The 25,277-nt window shown below is 43.8% G+C and overlaps 3 protein-coding genes across 3 annotated transcripts in view; 1 reads left to right on the top strand and 2 right to left on the bottom strand.

The window, feature by feature from the left end:
* The window catches only part of pcolceb (procollagen C-endopeptidase enhancer b), a 30,029-nt gene extending 17,254 nt beyond the window's left edge, over window positions 1-12,775 (top strand). The window contains exons 7-9 of the mRNA XM_063187140.1: window positions 39-119; window positions 10,839-11,009; window positions 11,841-12,775. Coding sequence (XP_063043210.1) covers window positions 39-119; window positions 10,839-11,009; window positions 11,841-11,971 — 383 coding nt within the window. The 3' untranslated portion in view covers window positions 11,972-12,775. The remainder of the gene's footprint in view (window positions 1-38; window positions 120-10,838; window positions 11,010-11,840) is intronic.
* LOC134437658 (uncharacterized) lies at window positions 3,893-6,700 on the bottom strand. The gene is made up of 4 exons (XM_063187141.1): window positions 6,601-6,700; window positions 6,276-6,332; window positions 5,239-5,715; window positions 3,893-4,927 (listed from the first exon to the last, which is right to left on the bottom strand). Exons 1-4 carry the CDS (start codon window positions 6,601-6,603, stop codon window positions 4,736-4,738), a joined length of 729 nt encoding a protein of 242 aa, XP_063043211.1. The 5' UTR covers window positions 6,604-6,700; the 3' UTR covers window positions 3,893-4,735.
* Window positions 12,776-17,412: 4,637 nt separating the features above from the next.
* On the bottom strand, window positions 17,413-24,445 carry paqr9 (progestin and adipoQ receptor family member 9). The gene has a single exon (XM_063187139.1). The coding sequence runs from the start codon at window positions 22,705-22,707 to the stop codon at window positions 21,595-21,597; it is 1,113 nt and encodes a 370-aa protein (XP_063043209.1). The 5' UTR covers window positions 22,708-24,445; the 3' UTR covers window positions 17,413-21,594.
* Window positions 24,446-25,277: the final 832 nt, after the last annotated feature.

Raw genomic sequence — 25,277 nt, 5'->3', positions numbered from 1 at the left:
TGTGTCCAATTTTGTCCATACATTACCTGTGCATACAGCTGTGGCAACAAATCCCCTGTGCACCGCGGTCTGCAAGAGAGAAGGCACCATGCAGTCCAGCTTCTGCCCCAGTCACTTCGGTGAGTCAACTTTTGCACCTTCTTTATTCTCTCTCTCTCTCTCTCTCTCTCTCTCTCTCTCTCTCTCTCTCTCTCTCTCTCTCTCTCTCTCTCTCTCTCTCTCTCTCTCTCTCTCTTTCTGTCTTTCTTTCTTTTTTTCTTTCTTTCCATCTCCACCCCCTCTATCTTTTTCTCTCTGTCACTCCCTCTGTTTTTCCCAATCTCTTCACACTGCTGTCATACACGCCTTACCTCTTGCTCACACCCCTCTTTTCTCTCTCTCTCTCTCCTCTTTCTCTTCTCACCCTTCTCTGGCGCCCTCCCTCCTTCCTTCATGCTATTTCGTGCTATTTCGGGCGCCCACCACACTCAGTTGTCATGGACACTGCATGTCTGTGTGGAGGAAAAGCAGTTTGTGGACCGTGGAGCCTCTCAACGTGCATTCTCTGGCACGGCAGCAAAACATTTTAAGGAGGGGGGGCCATCGGCCCTGTGTCCAATGTTTGTCACCAGCAGGTCACCGGGCTGGCGCCAGGCCAAGGGGCAGACGAGTCCAAACTCCTGGGGTTCTGTCTAGATGGGCTGCTGCCCTACAAAGGCAAAGTGCAGTAACTACAGCAACTGTCAAAAACACCTTCAAAGTGTTGGTATTAGGTTGGATATTGTACAGTATACTGCAAATTGTACATATTGGCACCCCAAACCAACAAGCCGTAGAATAGCATTGCATACGATACCACACAAGCTGAGAAAAGTAACACATTTGGAGACGTCACACGACCTACGTTCGAAGTTGCAGCTGACTGGGGCAACCTATATTTACTTTATTTTGCATAAATGGCAGATGAAAGATTCCACTGAGTAACATTAACTTATCAATTTAGACAAATATGTAGTATATTACATCATTTATTTATCAGCCACGTTTCCGCGGCACCCCTGAGGGAGGCCTGCGGCGCCCCTGTTAAGAAACACTGACTATGATTAAGTAGAGCTTTAACACATTTTAAGCTGACTTTTTGGTACTAAAATCAATCTTTGTAAAAGTGTACTTAATATACTAAAATCATACTTAACTGTAAGTACATTTTAAATATACTTACTAATTCACTTTAAAAGATGTTTAATGTGTACTTTAACATGTGGTTAAGTGTAACTATTTGAAGTCTGCTACAAATCTATTTCAAGGTAATATGAAAGCACTTTATAGCATGCTGCAGAAGTACATACTTAAGTTGTGTTATTTTGGGACAACTTATAGTATACTTAAAGACACTTGAGGGCAGTCATGGGTGAGCGGTTAGGGCGTCAGACTTGCATCCCAGAGGTTGCCGGTTCGACTCCCGACCCGCCAGGTTGGTGGGGGGAGTAATCAACCAGTGCTCTCCCCCATCCTCCTCCATGACTGAGGTACCCTGAGCATGGTACCGTCCCACCGCACTGCTCCCCATGGGGCGCCACTGAGGGCTGCCCCCTTGCAAGGGTGAGGCATAAATGCAAATTCGTTGTGTGCAGTGTTCACTTGTGTGCTGTGGAGTGCTGTGTCACAATGACAATGGGAGTTGGAGTTTCCCAATGGGCTTTCACTTTCACTTTCACTTTGAAATATAATTAAGTAAAGCTTTAACACATTTTTAAGTTGACTTTTTGGTACTAAAATCAAACTTTGTACAAGTGTACTTAATATACTAAAATCACTTAACTTTAAGTACATCTCAAATATACTTCCTAATACCAAACTTTAGCACATTACAAATACACTTAAAATACACTTAAATGCAATACACTAATAGTATGCTTTCAAATACCACACTTTAGCACATTACTTTAAAAATACAAATACATTTACAATACACTTAAAATACAATACACTAATAGTATATTTTCTAATACCACACTTTAGCACATTACTTTAAAAAATACAAATACACTTAAAATACACTTAAATGCAATACACTAATAGTATATTTTCTAATACCACACTTTAGCACATTTCTTTAAAAATACAAATATATTTAAAATACACTTAAAATACAATACACTTATAGTGTATTTTTAATACCACACTTAAGCACATTACTTTAAAAATACAAATACACTTACACTACACTTAAAATACAATACACTAATAGTATATTTTCTAATACCACACTTTAGCACATTACTTTAGAAATACAAATACACTTAAAATATACTTAAAATGCAATACACTAATATTACATTTCTAAAACCATATTTTAGCACATTACTTAAAAAATACCAATACACTTAAAATACACTTAAAAACAATACACTAATAGTATATTTTCTAATACCACACTTAAGCACATTACTGTAAAAATACCAATAGGCCTATACTTAAAATACACTTAAATACAATACACTAATAGTATATTTTCTAAAACTATATTTAAGTGCATTACTTTAAAAATATAAATGTATTTAAAATGTGATTAAAATACACTCAACTATAAGTATATTTTTAAAAACATATTTAAGTAGGCCTACTGTACTTAAAAAAATATAGTGTACTTAAAATATACTTATCGAAAATTAAATATATTTAAAATACACTTAAACTTAAGTACAACATTTTTTGACCTAGGGAGGGCAGTGAGAATGGGGCTGAATGGCGTAGAGTCATCCATAGCTTAAGGCAGGCATGACAAGCATGCTGCAGCGCTCGGTCTGGGCCTTCTCCTTGTAGTAATCACGGCCGTGACTGGATGAATAATCACATCCTTTCATTGGTATTAAAGGCCTCTCTCTGCTGTCTCAAGCATCTCTCTCATTCACATTCCTTTTCTTTTTCATACAGTATGTTCTGGTGTGATGTCATAATACTGTATCCATATAATGAATATTCATACATCCTTTAAAAAAAGAGAGAGATCGTATATTAAGTAGCCTACAAGATTATGTAGATTTCACTATGAATAAAACTAAGCACTGAACAGAGACTCGTGCAGAGACTTGCGTGCAAACTGTTGATTGCTTGAAACAACTCAAAATGGACTCGTGAGAGTCTTGTGATGTCATTTGAAGCTCTTGATGCTGTTTGTGGCCGTAGGTCTAGTATAGCCGGAGACGATCTAAATGCAGAATAGAGAATCTTTGGTATAGCTACTTGACCCTCTCGTCTGTTTTAAAGGAACAGTCCACCTCATTTCAAGAAATTGATCATATGTAGTGAAGTCCCTGTAAAATATGACAAAACAGGATTTTTCGTCTATGTGTGTGCATTGCCCAGTTTAACATAGCCAAATTAAGCACAGCAATGCAAGTCTATGGGAGCAAACAAAACATCATCAAATGTACTTATAAACTACTTGAAAATAAAATTTACCATAGTGCAAAGTAGCTATTTAATCCCTTCCTGTGATCACTTGTGGCTTGATGCTAATGTTCCCATTTGAATCGTTAACCCCTTGCCAATACCCACCTCTACCCATAATCCACACCGTTCCACCAGTGAAACACAGTCAGGGCGTATGTCACGCCACTGAGATCTGTGTCTGTGGTGATAGCCTATAAAGGATGGTGCTTGCTCGTAAATACACACATTAATCCAGGCAGACAAGTTTCCTTTTATTTTTTACTTTTTATTGCAGAAGTAGTAGTAGTAGTAGTGTGTGTGTGTGTGTGTGTCTTGTGTGTTCTGGTCTCCTCCTCCTCATCTCTTTCCTCCTTCTCACCATCTCTTTCCTCCTCCTCCTACTCTTCTCCCTCCTCCTCCTCCTCCTCCTCCTACTCCTCCTCCTCCTCCTAATCTCTCTCCTCTTTTTTCCTCCTCCTCCTCCTCCTCCTCCTCCTCCTCTTCCTCCTCATCTCTCCTTCTCATCATCTCGCTCCTCCTCTTCCTCCTCATCTCTCTCCTTCTCCTCATCTCTCCTCTCCTCATCATGCCAAGCTCCCCAGCGAGACAGCAGGGCATAGGAGACAGCTCAGTTTGGGCAGACATGGCCCTTGTAGGAATTTGAAGTAGCCCATTGAATGAAAAAGGTTTCCCACCCCATGTCCTACACCTTTGCCCGGGGCAAGCAGCTGGTGGTGGTCCACGACGGGCATGGCGTCACTGCTTGCCTGCTGCTGGGCATGGGGGAGCTGAAGATAAAGTTCTTCCCACTCCTCCGGAAGACGGACCCCTCAAAGCGCTACTGCGTGAGGATTGTGCCGAACAGCTTCCTGGTGCTCCACAGTGAGGGGTCGGAGCCGCCAGTTGAAGGCAAACTGGTGAGCCTGACGGCCGAGATTTGCACAGAGATCGAGAGGAGGGGGCTGAGCTACGCTTGCAACCTGGAATTGTTTCGAACCAACGGCATGCCTTGGCTCCACCTGGTCCACCAACGCCTGCCCAAGGAGCTGCAGAGGGACTGATCAAGGCTGAGCCGACTGGTCTCCTCCTCCTCATCATCTCTTTCCTCCTCCTCATCTCTCCTCCTAATCGCTCTCCTCTTCTTCTCTCTTCCTCCTCCTCCTCCTCTTCCTCCACCTAATCTCTCTCCTCTTCTCTCCTCCTCCTCCTCTTCCTCATCTCTCTCCTCCTCTTCCTCCTCTTCTCTCCTACTCCTCATCTCTCTCCTTCTCCTCATCTGTTCTCCTCCACCTCCACCACCTCCTCCTCCTCCTCCTCCTCCTCATCTCTCCTCCTCCTCCTCCACTCTCCTCCCCCAGCAGCAGCAGAAGAAATGACCTGCCCTCCTCACTGCCCTTCTCCATCTCTTCATTCTTCCTGCCTTCTTCTCCCTTTTCTCCTTCTTCTCCTCCACTTCATTCACCTCCTCCTGTTCTTCCTGAGCTGAGGCGTTGTCCGCTCTGCATGCCTCCATCTGAGAGAATGGGGAAAATATTTATTCTTTAATCCACATGGAAGTTTTCAAATATGCAAAGTCAAGTCCCTAACTATGACTACTTTTCTGATACTGTCTAGCACAGAAACGCGCCACAGCAACGGATTAGACCCATGAGGGGTTGCGTCTAATGTCAGACCATAGGGGCTAATTGCGGATGGGCCCTGGGTGCCTGATGAAGACCCTACTGAGTCAAAACGTTGTATGACTTTAATGAACCTGCAAAGCAGAGCTAGAATATTTTGTCCGGACTTCTACTCTTTCTATTATAAATACAGTCTGACTTGTACCTTGCACAGTTTGCTGAGCGTGACTTCAAACAGAGAGTTGGTGGAATGTGCTGCATGGCGGATCATGGCGGGGTCCATCATAGGGGAGCAGGGTCCTGGAGAAGTGGGGTCCATCAGAGGGGTGCAGGCTCGCGAGACAACAGGGGAGGGGCAGAGTGTAGGAGACACCTCACTTCGGGCAGACATGAGGGCCTCGGAGCCCAAAGAGCTGCTGAGGGACAGAGCAAACGAGGAGCATGCAGACAGCCGACTGCATGCAGAAATGGACTCCAAGGAGCTGCTGAGGGACAGAGCGAGGGAAGAGCATGCAGACAGCCGACTGCATGCGGTCATAAAGTCCTCAGAATAGGCCAATGACGACGAGATGGAGAGAGCAGGAGAGAGGCATCTCTGGGCTCCATGGTAGCGTGGCTGCCAATCTTGCCCATCCACCAGAAGTGGCAGGCTCACAGATCGCCGTACAGAGTCCTCATAGACCTAAATGGAAAGGGAAGAGAACTTCATGAGGAAAAGTATTACACAGTACATCTTGCAGTGTTAGAGAGTTTATTTTAACACTCATAGCCTCATTTTACTCACTAAGTGTTGAATTAATACTGGGAAATGTACAGTACTGTGCACATTGATGAGTGATTCATGATTTCTCATCCTGAATTCTGAACAATTCTCCACCCCAGACAAACAGCATGTCCACTCATCCTAATTGTGAAGCCGGAAATTTCTCAATTCATCAAATTGTAAAGGCTAATATTTCTTCTCCTGTGTTTTTAGACTTGACTGACATTTGTTTCTTGCCTATGTTGTCATTACTGTCAAAACCAGAAAGAAAGTGCCCAAACATTTCTTTTCTGACAGGTTAGGTTTAGGCATGGATTTTGGTCAAAGCACACTTTGACATTGGTCTCACATAGAAAATTGGGGTGGAGAACTGTCGACTTTACAATATGATTAACAGGTAAACGTGGGGCTAAAGAATTGTCTCTTTTCCGCACTTGCTACAGTGAGTGTATTGTAATGTAAAGGACATCATAACTTACCTTCACAGGATAAACAGTTGAACATGACAAGCATCTCCTTGCTTCCTCTATTCTAAACTGAATGACGCAGAGACATATTATGGTCAAGCCTGATTATCAGTGAGGAAATTATTATAAGAAATGTAACACACTAAGAGCTGATAAAATCCACCCATATCTTTATATGTATCATAATATAAAATGAGTATTCTACACTGTAGTGGTTGTATCAAATGTAACTTTTTGACATTTTTACAGCTGTAAAAAAAAGAATAATGTATCCTATATTACAATGATTTTCTATAGGTTAACTATTGTTATATCTCAAAAAATCTGTGTAACATACCATACTCAATGAAATCGTGATATCAGAATGAAAGTTAATTGATAAGACACAAGATAATCTGTTTGTTGCCTCTGAATGTTGACTAATGATCACTCTGACCAATGTGAGGGCTTTAAGAGTGTTGTGACATCACACAAGACAATTTTCTACTGTGATGTCATAATAGCAATATCTCTAAGGAAGCATTTACAAGATAAAGGAGGTGTAATGAAGACCATTTTCAGTCTAAACGCAATTTTGACAAAATATGTAGTTACTTCACTTTGCCTTTGTAGGGCAGAGCTACCAATAGGTTTCTACAGTAGCCAAAGCCCAAACTCTAACCCTAACCCCTAGTCCCTTATACTAGGAGAGGAAAAGAAATGGGGAAAGCTTTTCAGCCCGTGCCATTTAAAGCTGTCACAACACCCAAAATCCTTCCCCAAACCTAACCGTGCCCCCTCTTTCCCCTTCTACCTCCTCGGTATTTATTGTATTACTTATATACAGGTAGGCCTACATGTATATTACAAACATACATTTTCCCCTTGGATATTGGCACCTTGGACACTAGCCATGTTGTTAGACGAAAAAATGTGAAATTAGGGCTGCAATTGAAGAAGTCAAGTCCTCCCATAGAATAGAAAGACAGAAGAGGGAAAAGGAAAGCAGTTCACTGGTTTCACTCCACCTGTAGCACCAACTCCAGGTCAAATTTTAGAGGTAAAGGTATATTATCATTCCTAAAAATCTAACACTAACCCCTAAGGTTGTTAGTGCTATAATGGTTTTAAGTCTACAATGGGTGAAACAATTGCTCACAAGGTGGTAAAAGCATGAAACTTGGCACAAGTGTTCATTAGGACATGCTTATCAATTTCAGGGGTGGAGCCACTCAGAATTCAATGTGGCATAGCAACGGTTGCGAGGTAAAGCATTTCCCTTAGCAACCAGCATTAAGCTTAGTGATGGAGTTTCTCTGCAATTTTGTGGTGCTATGATGTCTGCATCGTGACCCCTTGCCCTAATATCAATGCAATAATGCTTCAAGAGGTTACATACTATAAATAGATATGATAATTACATCTTTTATGTTATTCTTGCCACCGAAACCGAAATCACGGTAATTACATGAAAAATACAATGTAAACTTATTGCTTAACTTTTTGTAGATATAATGTCTCATGTTAACCATTTCAAGTTGTCAGTCTAAGACTTTGTCACATTAATAATGCTTATTAGTTATATTTTCGATCTAAACATAACTGTCATGCATTACCTTCTTGAATGTGCTGTTATATAGTCTCTCATTCTTGTATTATGCTCATTTAAAGGAGAAATCTGGTGTAAAATGGCTTAAATAGAGTTAAAACGTGATGCATCATTATGTATCATTAAAGAGGGTTTAAGCACTCCTGCAATTTCACGGCCTCTATTCCTACATCCCAAGACAAAAGCAATTACCTACCAACACGCAAGAGTTTGGAAATAAGTACACTTTCAAATAAATATTTCAGATAACCATAGACAATGCTCACCTGTTCCACACCAGTCCATATCACAAGTGAAATATGATCTGGGGACCGCCTACTGAATTTCTCGTACAGGAGGTGTGGTTTGCGAACACCAACAGCTGTTATTAGCTGTTACGAGTGTATCATTTGGTGTATATGTAGCCCATAGCCAATCGCGTCAGTTGGATTTAGACCAACAGCAAGCTTCCATTTGTCAAGCAATATGTGTCATCATCTTTCCACCAGGCTTGTACGAAATTCCGAATGGAAAGAATTTCAATTCAAAATAATGCCATAATACGAACACTAGGTGGTGCCATTACCTTGAATTTCTTTGAATTTAATCTACACCACCCATTGAAAGTACATAGAACACCACCACCTAGTGTTCGTATTATGGCATTATTTTGAATTGAAATTCTTTCCATTCGGAATTTCGTACAAGCCTGCTTTCCACCCCTCCCCATTCTCTGATTGGGCCCCAAGCTCTGGTTGCCTTGCTGAGGGATGGAATCCATGTTGTCTTTCTCTGTTTTTGCCCGAGATTCATTAAGGTTAAGGATAAGAATGACTGAAAACAGAGGTGTGTTTAACACACCTTCATTTATGGCTGAAAACATTGTGAGCTCCTGGACCTACTCCTTTAGCGTTAAGATGTTTCATTCCTCTTTCAAAAGAGAATCTTCAAATCGGCTTGAGAGTATTTCTCTACAGTCGTTCGTGTCACACCTCCCTTAAAATAGTTAAGGTGAAAGACTTGACCCTCCCTGGAAGGTCAATAGCTCTTTCAGACCTTGGCTTTTCCACACAGGTGTGGCTCCCATAGAGACTGCTAATGTGTTCCAAAAATACACTGACTGCACATGGAAAGCCGACTGTAACAATGCAATGCCTAAGCATTTGACAGTGAAATAGTAGGCCTACCTTCTGCACACACTGCCATAATCAGGTTAATGATATTGTGGTATGTTAACAGGTTTTTGGATAGAGAAACATTACAGTTCTATAAAAGCTTCTATTTCATTTGAAGTAGGTAGGTTCAGTGAATGCTGTAAGGGAATAAGTGAATTATGATGCTCATTGTGAGAAGATAATGGATGATAAATAAGTTAGACTAGACTATGAATTAGTATTTTACAAAAAATAGGTTCTACTTTTAAATTTGGAATAGGCTATACATCGAGTATTTATATAGGCTATTAATAATAGCCTACATGAGTTAGGCCTATTACTGTAACAAAATGCTAACCTGACAACATTGTTGAAGAGAAAAAACGACCGGTCTTTGCATTGCAAATATAGGCCTATAATCTGCAATTTTTAAACCATATAATTTTTAATCAGACTCTATGTAGTTTGAAAGCATGTTACAGTTGTCTAAATGATTTACAACACCCAATCCATTTATGATTTTATAATTAATAGTTCCCGGGTACGCATGTCAAGAATTACTTTGTCACGTGAGACAACACAGGCACATGGTGTTGTTCATGTAGGCATTTTTCTTTCCAAAGTGATATTTTTGTCTTCTGACTGGTGAGCTAGCAGTGCTAGCCAAATGTACAATACCGTTAAATATATAGAGGCCTGGCTTGTAGTGACATTTGTAAGCCCTTTATCACTTCAAATCTTTTCAAGAAGAATGACCGAATTTAAAAGGTATTATTCACACAATGATTTCTGGTGTCTAGAATGGCATCAAAGGGGTCCTTGTGGCACAAATGGCTAGTAAATAACCCCTTAATGCATTATTGCACTGATGTTAGGGCAATAAGTCAAAATGCACATGTAATACCACAGAATTGATCAGAAACTGTAACTGTCAATGTTTGTTGCTAAGGAAAATGCTTTGCATAGGCCTATAGCAACCATGGGCAAGAATAATATCAAAGGGGCCATAATCATACATATTGAAGCATTATTTCAGTGTTATATGGCAAGGAGATAAGATTCAGACATCATAACACCTAAAATTGCTGATAAACTGTATTATTGATGCTGGTTGCTAAGGAAGATGCTTTGTCTAGCAACCTTTGCTATGCAACCCTGAATTCTGGGTGGCTCCACCCCTGAAATTGATAAGCATGTCCTAATGAACACTTGTGCCAAGTTTCACGCTTTTATCACCATCCGAGCGATTCTCCCAGTATTTAGCACCAATTGCCTAGACTTGGTAGTTCAGCTCGACAGGTTGCTCAAATCAACACAACACCGATTTTGAGGCCAGGATTGGTACCTCTGCACAAAGAACATTATGGAAGGCATGTCTCGCTGTTTCTCTCTCTGTTTTTCTTTCTGCTTCTCTCTGTGTTTCTCTCTCTCTCTCTCTCTCTCTCTCTCTCTCTCTCTCTCCATAGCTGAGGTTGAGGTGGGTGTAAATAAGCTCCTCGCAGCTCATTTGTCATTTGCAAAGGAGGGCACATGGCGTGGAGCGTGAGCATTCATGAGAAATGGACAGGAACCAAACCGCCATTGGTTTTATAGACTTGCAGGAGTCTCTGTTATATCATTTCACTTTGCATGCTTTTGTTTCATTCCTTTACCAGTTCTTTGTTTTGTTCTGCACATACACGCACACACACACACGCACGCACGCACGCACGCACGCACGCACGCACGCACGCACGCACGCACACACACACACGCACACACACACACACACACACACACACACACACACACACACACACACACACACACACACCGACCGTAACGGTATACTCCCATCTCTCTCTCCTTCCTCAGTGATGACCGCTAGGGTGACATCGGTGACCCCCGGTCCGCAGGACAGCGTGCAGGTGGATCTGACCGTCATCAAGATGTACAAGCAGGGAGCCCTGAAGGTCACCAAGAAAGGACCCACCATGACCGTCACCCTCACCGCACCTTGCAAGAAGTGCCCCGCCATCAAGAAAGGTACATTTGTCACCTTCTTCACTTACCCCCAAACAGGGCTCAGCAGGTAAAAAAAAATGCCACTTTTTCCCGTCAAGGTTTTCCCAATGGATTCTGGTACTTCTGTAGCCTAGAAATCTAGACGCCCCTAGCGACCGCAAATTGAATTTGCTTTTTGCTGTACGGGAGCTTTTTGCTGTACGGGTCTGGCTCGCCAGGCTAGTACTTTGGGCAATACTGATCAAAATAAGATCTCGCGTCATTTTGAATCTTGCCCGTAATCCTTGTTTCCCTTGCTGCCCCCTGTCGGAATTGTTTCATCATGTACTATTATGTATACATTAGACATGTCCGTTGTGACATGCACTGTTCTCCCTTTTGTCACCTTTCCCATTTACCCCAATGCATGGCACATCCTGAAGTCATGACCCTTGTTATAAATTAGCTGTTACCAGAATGGCAGTGACTAAGTCGTAATGTATTCCGAATGACTCGTTGTAGTGTCATTTAGTATTGTGTTAATAATATGGCAATAAAGTCTAACCAATGACGAGCACATTGTTCCACTTGACCAAACTGAAAAATCCCAGAGTGTGGGATGAGAAGGACCACACATTTTAGAGGGCATCTTTTGTGTGTGTGCGTGTGTGTGTGTGTGTGTGTGTGTGTGTGTGTGTGTGTGTGTGTGTGTGTGTGTGTGTGTGTGTGTGTGTGTGTGTGTGTGTGTGTGTGTGTGTGTGTGTGTGCGTGTGTGTGTGCGCGCGCGCGTGCGTGCGTGCGTGCGTGCGTGCCTGTCTGTCTTCTCCTTTCTTGTCTGTCTGTCTAATCCAAACTCCACTTCTTGATTGTCAGGAGTGAACTACGTGATCATGGGGGAGGTGGATGCTGAAGGCCAGGGCATCCTGCGGCCCTCCAGCTTCGTGCTCCTCTACAAGCCGGTGCACGCCAAGGCCCTGGCCACCTACGCCAAGGCACAGTGCTGATTGGAGGATGCCAGGCCGGGCTAGGGTTGCCACCTCTGTTTGATCAAAACCTGGACATTTCAAACATGGGCGGTTCTAGACAGGGGCCAGGGTGGGCCAGGGCCCCTGTAGATTTCCTCCTAGCCCCTGTTGTGGCCCCTGTGCTGAACTGCCAATGACCGCAACATGATATACATTTTTTGTATATTATATATTCAAAACAATAAAAATGTATCTCTTTTAGCAATTTGTGTGCCCCCCTGAAAAAATAATGGTCCCACCTTGGCCCCCTTGGTAATTTTGGTCTAGAATCGCCCCTGATTTCAAACTCAATCAACCTTTTTTGCTTGTATGCAATGGCATCCTTCAATCAGTGTCCAGGAAAGTATCTTTTTCCGGAACGGACCATTAAAAACCGGGGCAATCAGGGAAAGCCGGGGCAGGTGGCTGGTGAGCCTGGGTTGACAGCAAGCATGTGTACATCTATGGAACTGGGTGTTTCTTGTCAAAGAATGAAAGTGTAAAAACCAAAGAGTGTAAAGAAGTGCACCTATCATCACTATACTCTTGGTGTACCCTGTTTGAGCACCTCACTTATTTGTGCAAGTGGAATAAGCACCACATTGGTAAAATATAAGATTGACATCCATTTCTGAGTATGTCATAAAATGTAGCCTATACAACTCCTGTCATTTTACTATTGTATTTTTATACATTTTAAGATAATGATTTGTAACTGTTGGGTCGCTTTGACGTTTATAAGTTATGATGGAGCTTAAAGTAAAATTGTAAGAAAATGGAAGTGGAATAAAATGGAGTTTCTTTCCCAGGCTCGGACTGAGATACTGTCATATTATATCCATGTCAAATGATGTTTTGTGTTCCAACACTGCCACCATGTGGTGTACTGATGCCACTACTAGTTTGAAAGCTGAAGTCTGAACTTAGTCCACTACGAGGTGCAGAACCTAATAGCTTGCTTGCTTATTCAACGTGGTTATCACAATCAGGGAAGTCAAGAAGGAGGGGACAAAGGGGTCAACTGTCCCGGGCCCAGGGAGATGGGGGGGTGGGGCATAATTGGGTCCTCATTAAATTGAATGGATTGGGTTCGGGGACCCTTTCAGATGACTTTGTCTTGGGCCTGGCTAAAGCTATCAGCGGCCCTGGACACACTCAGCACAGATGGGATGAATCTTAATTTAAACAGCATGGCTCAATTTGGTGCTGAGATGGACCTACAACTGTTTTAGTTATTCAACATCGTTATGACAACCAGCACTGACTCCATATTCCTTTGGTGATTCTTTTGGTGGTCTCACGGCTAGTGTACTGTATGCAGTTAATTGTTTGGACAGTGACACAATCTATTTTGCATCAATGTATTCCTGATTTCACTTCCATTTGGTGCAGAGATTGGCCAGCAGTTTTTTTTCTCCGTTATCCAACATTGTTACAATCAGCAGACCCGATGTGTCTTCATTTGATGGTTCATTTACAACAGATGTGATCGTGATCTGAGGTTAGCGTTTGCAGTTCAGTGCTGTAGGAGGGACAAACGGGTCAGTTGTCCCTGGGCCCCAGGGAGAGCTGGGGCCCAGAATTAGGTCTTTAGGACTGGCAAACCACAACAGTTATTTTGCAATCCAGTTAGCACAAATGGTATGGGAGACATGCCTCTTGATAATTCATGTTTTATAAATGCCTCACTCATGACTCAATGTGGCGTACTGGCCAGCAAATGTGTTACATTATACAACATCATTATGCCAATCCACACAAATGTATGGATGCATCCAGAGGAAAGGGGCACCTCTTCATTTGATGATTTAGTCATAATTATCTTGATGTGAAAAGATTAGTGAACTGTATGCACTTAATTGTGTTGACAGTGTAACACAATCCATCCAGAATTCATTTATCTCTTGTTTCAATTTGATGTATAGAGACTGGCCAACAAGACAATCCGCATAAAAGAAAGGCATCTACCTTTCTTGAGTGATTTGTACATGCCATGATGTGATCTAGTGTACAGTTAATTCTTTTCACAGCATTTAAACTCTATGCATCAAATTATTCCCTGTATACATCTATATTGGTGTAGAGACTGACCATCAACTGTTCTTATGTAATATAGTTATCACGAACAGTACAAAATGGATGGTCAGTCGTACCTCAGGGTTCTAGCTAGCGCAAAAGTGCGTGACGGCCCGTTACGCTATAATTTTGGACCGTGACGCTTATTTTGGACCGTTACGCTTATTTTCAATACAGCGTAACGGCATTTTGTCTGTATTATGTAGGCTACAGCCAGATCAATGCCACATCGCCCTTCTGCCAAACCTGATATATGTCATACTCACTGTATTTAAATGACAATATAGCACTCTACTACTACTACCAGCCTACTATTTTTATTTGTCGCGGGGTTTTGACTATTAATCTCTGTGACAAGCGTAGCCTATGAAACAACAACAAATGCACGTGTAGCATCGCATCCTTGTTTCTCCAAAGCGTAGTTGCCAACCTGTTAGCAGTGTCAGCAGTAGTGCTGGGTTCGTTACTTGTTACCATACAAACAAATCAGGAGACATTGGGGCTAAGCGCTGACATTGGGAGTTGACACTATTCGAAAGAGGACAAAGTAGGTGGGAGAAGACGTGACATCTCCGTAACGGTGAGAGGCACTTTTTTCTAAGCTTGCCGGTTGACATAGCGTGACTACAAAAAAAAACGCATTCGTAGCAAAAGGAGCGTCTTCTGTGGCTAGGCTAATTGCATGCGAAAGGCACCCGGCACCAGTCCTGTGGTTTTAGGACGCGCAAGCTGTACAATAGCGCGAGCTCGGAAAATGTGTCAAACTGCACTTGTCTCGGAATCGGATCACTCGGACATTGATATGCCCTATCATTAAATGCACACACGGTTCACAGTGCTCCTCAACGTTTTCAAAACTAGTGCAACTGTGAGAAGGAGGGGACACCGCGACACACCTCTCTTAATAGATCTCTATTTGCGCGTATGCGCCCGAGAGAGGGAGTCATATTTACCTCTCCAATCGCAAAAGTTCACAGACAACGCGTTTCGTTACCAACTTTTTAGTAGTAACTCGTTAGGCCTACACTACTTTTATCAGAAAAAGGGGTTAAGTGAGAGAGAGAGAGAGAGAGAGAGAGAGAGAGAGAGAGAGAGAGAGAGAGAGAGAGAGAGAGAGAGAGAGAGAGAGAGAGAGAGAGAGAGAGAGAGAGAGAGAGAGAGACCGAGAGAGAGAAATAGAGAAACAGAATACCTATCCTTTTTTCTTCTCCCTCTCTCTTGCATTCATTCATTCGTAATAGCCTTCCACCTCCATTCCAGCTGCTCATCCCATCCCACTCCTGCTGTTGTGCAAGCACCACATGGCTTTGTCCAAACCTGCATTCTCTTGTTTACCAGTCTCAGGTGAGGTGTAGTCTGCATGCTGTTTGCACAAGATGGATTAATACTGAAAGTGAGCGCTGGTTTAGTAAGTAGATAAATACAGAGATAGACAAAGCAAATGCAAAAGCATTGAGACAGAGAGGCATACACAAACATACACACGCACGCACGCACGCGCAAGCAAGCACGACAGCTGACAGTGTTGACTGTCAGTCAGTCATTGGTAAGCGGTTAGGGCGTCATACTTGTAGCTCAACGGTTGCCAGTTCGACTTCCGACCTGCCAGGTGGTACCCTGAGCATGGTACCGCACTGCTCCCTTGGGCCGACATTAAGGCTGCCCCCTTGCATGGGTGAGGCATAAATACAATTTTGTTGTGTGCACTGCACACTGCTGTGCTGTGGAGTGCTGTGTCACAATGACAATGGAAGTTGGAGTTTCCCAGGTGGGCTTTCACTTCACTTTTCACAGTAAGCCGAGAGAGAAGTATAATGCATATGCTCTGCAAAAGAGTCCAGAAAAGTCCAACTATTGAGATAAATACATGGATCGACTACCTGTTTGCAGGTATTGACAGCCTATTTGTCCAAACATGCATCTTCTTGTCTTCTCTAAGGTGAGATATAGTCTGCATGCTGTTTGCTCAAAACAGATCAATACTTACTGTAAGTCAGCTGGGATGAGTGCAGTAAGTTGCCTACCTCCATAAAAACAGACAAAGCAAAGACAGACATCACAGGCATTGAAACAGGCTCGCAGACATACAAATAAACACCATGCAGTAGGCAGGCAGAGAAATGTAATGTCCCATGTACTGTATACCAGCCTCAGGTGAGGTACAGTCTGCATGCTGTTTGAACAAGAAGGATTAGTTCATACAGCGAGCGCTGGGATGGCACAGTACAGTAAGTAGAGAGATGCATACAGAGATAGACAAAGCAATGCAAAACCATTGAGGCAAGCAAGCAGATAGACAGACAAACATAGTGCATTCAGGATGCATGAGTAACTAGCAGACGAAGGTAATGCAAATGCAGTTGAATTGTGTAAAATATTCCCAAAAACTATATATTATAACTGTCATGCCAATAAAGCTGTCTCGAATTGAGACACAAACACAACTGAAAAAAGTATGGCAAAAGGGAAATTTAATAAACAATAGATTAGCAGGTAGTAAAAGTTGATGTACAGTCTGTACAGGGCCGGATTAATGCACAGGCTATGGCTGTACTGTAACAGGGGCCCCCACTTACCATGGGGGCCCTAATTTTGCAAGTCGTACTCTATTACTAAAGGCCCTGTGTTATGTCATAGTATAGTAGTACTATGGTAGTTAACTTTTCAATGACTACTACAGTGTTCCACTGGAGGTACGGCGTGCATTAAGGGGCTACTTCAGTATTAATCCTGAGGGAAATTAAGGTGTCCGTCAGCCTACAATGGAGCTGAGAAGACTTGCTGCCACACGAATTATGACGAGATGCTGTATTTAAAAATTAGCCTGCTGTGTCAAGTAGAGTTTTAAATGTTGTTACTACTACTCTCCACAGTTGGCAAAATGTGATCCGTCATTCCTGATTCATTTTTGTCATTTTGTCACAGAAATTGTGTTCCATGGGGGCCTACAGCAACATGTAGTCTATAGGGCCCTGGCCATCAGTACATGGACGGCCAGGAAAGAATGAGGAAAAGGAGACAGTGGAGAAGAAGGGCTCATGCAGAAGCCAGCTGTTGCTACAGGTCAGCAACTGACATTTACAGGCACACACACACACACACACACACACACGTACGCACGCACACGTACACACACACGTTCAAAATCAGTAAACGTGTCCCATTACTTTGAAAACATGTGTGTCAGGCAAGCGGCATAGGCAATCTGGGCCCCCGATGGACACATCATTTGAATGCAACCAAATGAGACACACATTTGAATACATCTGTGACTCACTTGCCATTCACTTCTCTCTAAAGAGCATCTCTCACACACATTACATGAAGACATGAGAAACAGTCACCACAGCTATAGTTTACTATCATTTCAATTCTTTATTTATCTACAAATTGTCATTAACAAAAATAGAATCAAGGTGGGCAAGAATTAGCCTCTAATAATAAAATCAATCTTCTACATTTAAGTTCAAATGTAGGGGTTAAACATCAATAAGTTATCTCTGTCTGGGCAGCAACATGCAAAGTTCTGTTTCACCTGGAAGATCAGTCTTACCAGCAAAGAGACTTTTGACAGTATGACATGGTAGACACAGATTCACACACATCTCAAAATACATCTGATTGTTGCTGCGACAGAAAACATCAAGACATCTTTTTAAGATTTTCAGAGACATGTGTTAACACTCATGTAAGGGGAGTTGAAATTCTTAACGAATGAGAAAAAGCTGGAGCAAACCACACATGGGGGATTGCCTATGACTATGACATGACTATGTATGTGATCTTAAAGCAGCATCCCAGAAGAAAACTTAGTCAATTATAGTGATAAAGCATGGTCTGCTTAGTCACCAATTGTTGAATGAATTAATTCTGACGCTAAAATACCATACCATAACGTCACATAATTCTGTGGGGCTAGGCAGTTATTTCGCTGTCCAACTTTTTGATATTGTTCCATCTTTACACATGGGACAGTGAAAAAGTAATTTCTATACTTTTGTATGTTTAGTACATGTTAAGACATTGACGATAAAGCTTTGACTTTTCTAAGGAGATACTCAGGCTAAGTAGTGAATGGCATGAACAATTATGGTACAAGACGGTAGCTTGTGAATCCAGAACACATAACTGTTGTTTACAAACATAACTTGTGTCATAACATGAAGAAAGTGTATGCAGTGGTCAAACGGACACATTTATGGCGAGTGGTGAACATTAATGTGCAATACAATGACACTCAATCTAAAAAGACACAATCTCTAACACGTCATTTACAAACAACACACAGTTCCATACATCACAGGTTGCAAGGTGCAAATCTCTGCACATAACCAGACATTGTCTTTTTCAATGGACGTACTGTACTGTTAGTTACTAACAGGTTTCAGTACGACTACAGACAGACTAGCAGGTCCGTGCCACTGTGCAAAACTAACAGAGGAGCTGTGACGGACGTTTCACACCAAGCTGTAGCCAACACTCCACATCACACTTTGACAGCCATCAAAGGAATTGGAGCCTTTGCCACAAGTACTACAGAAAGGTAAATGCGGCTTTGTAGGATTTGGGATCCCGTCAACACAACATAGTTCATTGCAAATTAAATCAATGCTTTATGTTCATTGACAAAGTAATGTTCCACATCATCTATAAGTGGCATTAGCAAATCAGCACCAGCAGTTAAGCAGATCTGCATACAAAGCAAATTGCTTGTAATCTGAACCGGTGGTCCAGACTAAATCAATCTCTGTGTAGTAGCCAATGTATGGAAGCCAGACTTTGACCCAATAATGCTTCAGAGATAATGCTTCAATCCTCCCCTGCAAATTGGATGCATGGCAACAGATACTGTGTGTGAAAGGTCAATGAGCCAATCAGCTCGGTAATGGAAGAGGTGGCACAGGACCAGGTCAGTCAGTGGTGTGGGCTCCTCAAACCTTCCACAATCTGCCACATCATCTCAGTCCGTTTGCCTGTGTGTTACCAGTTTTGGCGTGCATTTCCCGAAGGCATAGTTGTTAGCCAGCTAGAAACTTGGCTAGTTGCCAATGGGAAATTGCATCGAAAACAGCAAAGGTAGCTAACAAAGTATCAACTATGGTTTCGAGAAACGCACCCTTGCTTTGTATGGACCTCACAAATGACTGACCCCGAAACTCCACAAATGTGTGGGCCTCAGAGATGAACGACTGACAGACTCCAGCCACAGGTTGAGGTGTTGCGTCAGAGTAGAGTGGAGCACACACAGCAGCGCTCTGTCTCATTACATAACTTGTCCTCCTTTATGAAACTAGGTGGTTCAAGCACGTCATTTCCTTTCCAGCTGGATGCCGTGCAGGGTTACTGAGACTGCCACACACACATGCCGAGTCCAGTGACTGTTTAAGAGTCCTAAGATGTTGGAAAGTGGAACAGAACCCGGGAGACTAACATCACACCATAGCGTTTGCAGTGTTAATTCAACACTTAGAGAGTGGACTATGGGGATGGGTGTTAAATTCAACTCTTAAAGTGTTTCATTAACACTATTAAAGCTAACTGTGTAACTTCACAGTGCCACTTCTTCTCTAATAACCCTCCCTGTATACTCCTCCATAATTAAGCAGACCTTTCCCTATAAGAAAAAGGCCTCAGTAGTTTGTACAGAAACCAAATGTTCACAGGAAGTGGTTTTGGTGCTCGCTTCCCCCCCACCCCGTGGTGCTGCGCTGGGCTAAAACCTTAATGCGAGTCAGCATCTCCCACCCTCAAGGGGGTTCCCTCCTTCACACCACCACTTCCTGAAAGCATCCAGTTCACTGAGTGCAAAGCTAAAACTTATTTAAAAGCCTGATATATCTACCAGGGCTGTATTGCTTGATATATTACCTAGTAATATAAACTATAATACTAAGTAATGATTTAAGTAACATGGATATGTTTGTTAAGTTCGAAGTATGGCTTGGATATCACTGTGGAAAAAAGCAAAACAAGGAAAAAAAGAAAAACCCCATCATCAAAATGCAGGCCACACAAGAACACATTTCAGCTCTTAAGTGGGTCCTTTGTGTTGCATTTTCAAGCAGGCAGATAGACAGACACCCTTTCCCTTTTGCTTGGACTATCTCTGTGGCCTTCAAAGGCACCTCTGTGTAACTGCTTCTGTTACTCACTCAAGGACCTACACATGCATATGTTTGATATTGAATCGATATCATAAAGTGAAAACATCGCTTTACAACAGGAGCAACATAAGCATTCTCTCCGTGACAGCTGCCAGGAGCTGAGCGTTGTGAATAATTTATGCGACCAGACAACATCATCATCATCATCACATCGCATCACATCAGAGATCTTAAAGGAGAAACGACTAATGGAGGCACAATGCTCCAGAACTTAAAGTGCATTTCCACGTCCAGAACAACCCGCCCGGCCCCCCAGCCATTTCCTCCATCAAAGCACAGGCCTGACCTGAAAGCTCAGCAGCCCATTGAAGCTTGTTTGCGGCTCCTGAACTTCCTGTATAAATGGCTCAGGGGGGAAAACAGGGGAAATGAGACATGAGAAAGGGCGTAAGGGATAGGGTGAGAGGAACAGAGAGATACGAGAGAGAGAGAGCGAGAGAGAGAGATGAGAGAGAGAGAGAGAGAGAGAGAGAGAGAGAGAGAGAGAGAGAGAGAGAGGAATAACAGCATAGTATGACAAAGTAAGACTAATAACACAGAGAGATAGGGTAAGAAGAGATCTTAAAACAACTTCAGTCCTCTCAGGGGCTAGCCTGGTTATCAGATCAGTTTACACAGCCTCCTTTCAGCAACAACTCCACCTGATCCTCTCTGTGTGTGATGTGTAACCCCGAGGTTGTAAAAGTTGTAGGTTTCGGCCTGTTGTAGAATACCCTGAAATCCCTCAAGAGCCCAACACACACACAGTAGAAAAAATGCAGTGTTAATTCAACACGTAGAGAGTACCGTGGGACCAAATACACTCTGGAAGATGTGAAAATCAACTCTGCAAGTGTTGATTTAACACTCCATTTTGTACTGTGCAGAAATGCCACAGAATCTCCACAGGAAGAGCCAAGCAGATTACCTTTCACCCGCATCACAGTCAGTGTCCCTTCTGTCAACGCAGCAGAGTTCAGAGTTCAAGGGGGAACGACATGATCAAGCAAAACAGATCACTGGCCAGAAACAGATAAGGACGAATCATTTAAAAAATAACAAGTTAAATTAACCTCATTTGTGCAATGAGAAGAACAGTATCTATCTAAAAACGACACCAGTCCATAAGCAAACAAAATTCAGTCTCTAGTGATATCGTTAAGAGGATCTGACAGTTAGGACTACAGTACTTGCGTTTAAACGTTCATCTCTGAATGTTATTGTGCAATCAATGCTGTTTCAGCTGCTCATATAGAATATCGAATAGAATAGAACAGAACAGAATAGAATAGAACAGAATAGAATATCTTCTAGAATATCTAGAAGATATTCTGTATCATATTCTATGAATTATACCATCTGTATTCTACATTCCCTTACATTCTATTCTGCATTCTATTCAATTCAGTGCTGCTTCAGCTGTTTCTGCTGCGGGGCGTAGATGAGGTAGGCCCCCCTGCTAAACCAGGCGATGATGCTGGCGATGCACACCTGCAGGAGCACCATGATGCCGTAGGTGGTGAGCAGCTCGGGACCCGGCAGCCGCGTGGGCACGACGGGGGGCAGCACCAGCGTGGGGTGCAGGAACAGCGCCCTCAACTCCGCCTTGATCATGTGCAGCTCGTCCAGGATGGACAGGAAGGTGCAGCAGTGGAACCACTGGTGGCTGTGGCCCCAGATGTCGAAGGCGCCCGGGCACAGGCGCTCGGGCACCTTGCTGATGTTGAAGAGTGCCGACACCACCAGCCAGAAGCAGTGGCGGTAGAAGTAGTGGGCGGTGACGGAGACGGCCGCCGAGGAGGCGGAGGAGGACGGGTAGGGCGAGGGGCTGAGCAGCCGGTAGAAGACGGGCGTGGAGGAGACGAAGAAGGGCAGCAGGAAGACCAGGGTGCGGATGGCGTAGCGGTAGGTGCGCCAGTTCTGCCGCGTGTTGCAGCAGGCCAGCACGCAGATGATGGCCACCAGGCACGAGGACGGGATGTAGAAGGTGTCGAAGAACGCCTGGAACTCAGGTAACCACGACGACGATGACGATGGAGAAGATGATGATGATGATGATGTGTTGTGCAATCCAGCATCAAGTGGTGGGATCCCTGCTCGCGGATGGATGTAGTAGTAGTAGGCCAGAGAGGAGCCTACCGTGTACGCGCTGATGGTGCCATAGTCCACGAAGAAGCAGATCTCCCGGATGCAGAGCGACATGGAGTTCAGCAGGTGAGCCAAGCTGCTGGCCAGGAGGAGGCAGCACACCCCCAGCAGGTAGTTCCAGAAGGGGTAGAAGAAGGGGTCGGAGGGGTCGGGAGCGCCCTCCCAGCCAAACACCTCCTGGAAGTGGAAGAAGAAGATGAAGATGGGCAAGAAGTGCGTCCAGAAGTTGCCCGTCTCGTTGGTGGGTCGGAAGGCCGAGGCCAGGCACTGGCGCAGGCTGTAGTTGGGGAAGCGGTAGCCCGAGAGGATGAAGTTCTCGGTGACGCGTGGCGGCACGTCCGTGTGGCGGAGCAACGGCAGGGAGAACATGGTTGATGGGTTTCACTTTATTTTTTCTCTCTCCACTTAAATCCAGTCAATTAAAAGTTAACTTTTGGAGCAATGGATGAGAGAACCTGGTGGGGGATTCCAATTTGATTCATGGAATTCAATTTCATTCCAGTCAATTCAGTTCACCTTCAGCTCAGCTTTGGAGTTCAGTCACCCACAAATGATTCAGGTTCGCTTGCATGGGTTGACAGTGTAAGAAAGATTCAGGACTCTGCTCCTCCACTTCTTTCCATTGCCTTCTTGTTACCTCCAATGTCATATGGGGCTAATAATCATGTTACTGCTTCACTGCTATTGTACTGTACATCAGAGACTGTTCTTTTCACCTTGTAATAGCACATCAGAGCTCGTTGCTGGCTCTGGACATATCAGTAGGCCTACCGCCAATATGCCTGTCACCTAAATCCTGAGGCTTGTTTCCAGCAAAGAGCAGTCATGTCAGTCTCTGAGGCAACCGCCAGTGCAGGCTATTGGCTATCCAAAAATAATCCCTGAGATTTGGGGGGAAAACCTTCAGCAAAGCTGTATCTGAAAAGAGGCAATACGTTCACTACAAGGGAAGGTCAACGGCCTTTTTCTGGCTCGTGAGAATAGAGTTCCTTTTTAGGTGCCTCTTTGAACTAGTCCAAAAGGTTATGTCAGCGCAACAGCAACACAGTTAATCTTTTATCAGTTTTTGGTTGGCAGTTTTCTCGTTTCTCCTTTTCTCTTTGCATAAGAGCGACTTGTCTTATTCCTTTTCTGTGAGTCTTTCGTGGATTATTAGGAAATGTCAATTTATTTCAGCTTGGCGCGCTGGTACTAGTCAGTCGATGGTTACTCACTGAAAAGCTGTGGTCCCGAAGTAGTCGCTTGCAGATCTTTTATTCGCCTCATCAATTCTCCCCATGAAAGTAGGTCGCGTGGGACAAGCTCGTGAATCGGCCGGACCGCGGGACGTGGAGCGACTGTAATTTCTATTCTTCACGGTCCTTCATGCATAGGCTAGGTTGCAGGTCCTGGGCTCATTTATCAAACTTGTCGCTAAAACAAGGCACTGGCAGGAGGAAAAACGGAATTCGGTCAAGCGCCGGATTACGAGGTAGGCTAGATTATAAAGCGTTCAGGATGAAAGGCTGTCTGCGTTCTTGGTTTTACCCTTTTCTGCCACGGCGCTGTCTCAACCTGTCCGTTTTCGGCACTGCATGTGATCCAATAAAAGGGCAATAAATTCACCCGGCCAGTGAACACACAGGCAGTGGGCTCACGTGCTGTCTTTGAACGTTGTCCTCCTTGGTTTGTCCTCCAGCACTAGTCCGCGCGTGAAGACGTTTTTTAAAAGACCTGAGGTATCTTTTAAAAGACACGAGGTAGTCGAGTAGCGGACCGACATGCGTAGTTAGTCAGCGGCGGTGTTTTAGCTCCGTCCCCCCGGGTACCTCAACTCAATCACTCGAAATAATCCGTCTTTTCCATGAGGTCACGGCTGTGCAGAGAGCATTTGATGTCTTACATAAATACATAATGTCCGGTCGTATGCCGGGGAATTCATGCAAGGCGTCGAAGACACGTCCTAGAGGTCCCGGTGAATAAAGTCGTTCCGCCGCTATCCGCTGATAAGGTTGCCTGCTCGCATTTTCTCATACCTCCTGACGAGCCGGGAGAAGGGTCCGCCGATAACCCTGAAATTCTTGCGCCGTTCCTTCTGTGCCATGCAACATTGTAGCCAACCAGCGGCTACTGCAGGCAGACAGGCAGTCGCAGCGCTCTCTCTCTCTCTCTCTCTCTCTCTCTCTCTCTCTCTCTCTCTCTCTCTCTCTCTCTCTCTCTCTCTCGTGCTGTGCATGCGCTTGCCTGCAGGCAGCACAACCATTTGCATGCCTCGGCCTCTGAAACGTCAACTCTCCGCGTGGTGTAAATAGAAAGTCATAATTATAAGCGCTGATGTTACCACAAGGGGGACGTTTGGGTGCTGTTTAGTTGACTGCTAGTCTAGGCCTAAATAGGAAACTGAAAGTATCTAAAATTACAGAGATAGGCTGACATACAGCTGCATGACGGCTCCCTCTTGTCTTATTATGCAGGACAAGGCCATATTATTTCATTGGTGATTTATTTTTTGGCCTATGGTTTCATTGCAAGACTAAATAGCATACTTAGGCTACACAAATACATAGGCCTACTAAATAGCTTAACTAAAACCTGTGCTTTACTCATTCACATGAATGCCACATACCATACCATGTCTTACCAGGCACACACACACACACACACACACACACACACACACACACACACACACACACACACACACACACACACACACACACACACACACTCAAAGCCAGACCGGCCCATGGCCATCCCATCCCCTCCCCTCACCCCTCCCCTCTCTTGCCCTCACACACACAAGTGCCACTTCCTGGATGTGTTCCAGCCGTGTCTGAGTCCCTGTCCTCTGCTCGTCGTGAATAGTGACAGGTGGCTGTGCGACGGCCACTGAGTCATGGAAAACTAATCCATTAAGGGGGAACAGGGGACGTCATGCGAAGCCTACCCTCCCGTCCCCT

This window comes from Engraulis encrasicolus, chromosome 21 (genome assembly GCF_034702125.1).
Source record: "Engraulis encrasicolus isolate BLACKSEA-1 chromosome 21, IST_EnEncr_1.0, whole genome shotgun sequence".
Taxonomy (NCBI): Eukaryota; Metazoa; Chordata; class Actinopteri; order Clupeiformes; family Engraulidae; genus Engraulis; species Engraulis encrasicolus.
Note: the sequence above shows the minus strand (reverse complement) of the source record. Positions and strands in the feature narration are given on the sequence as shown.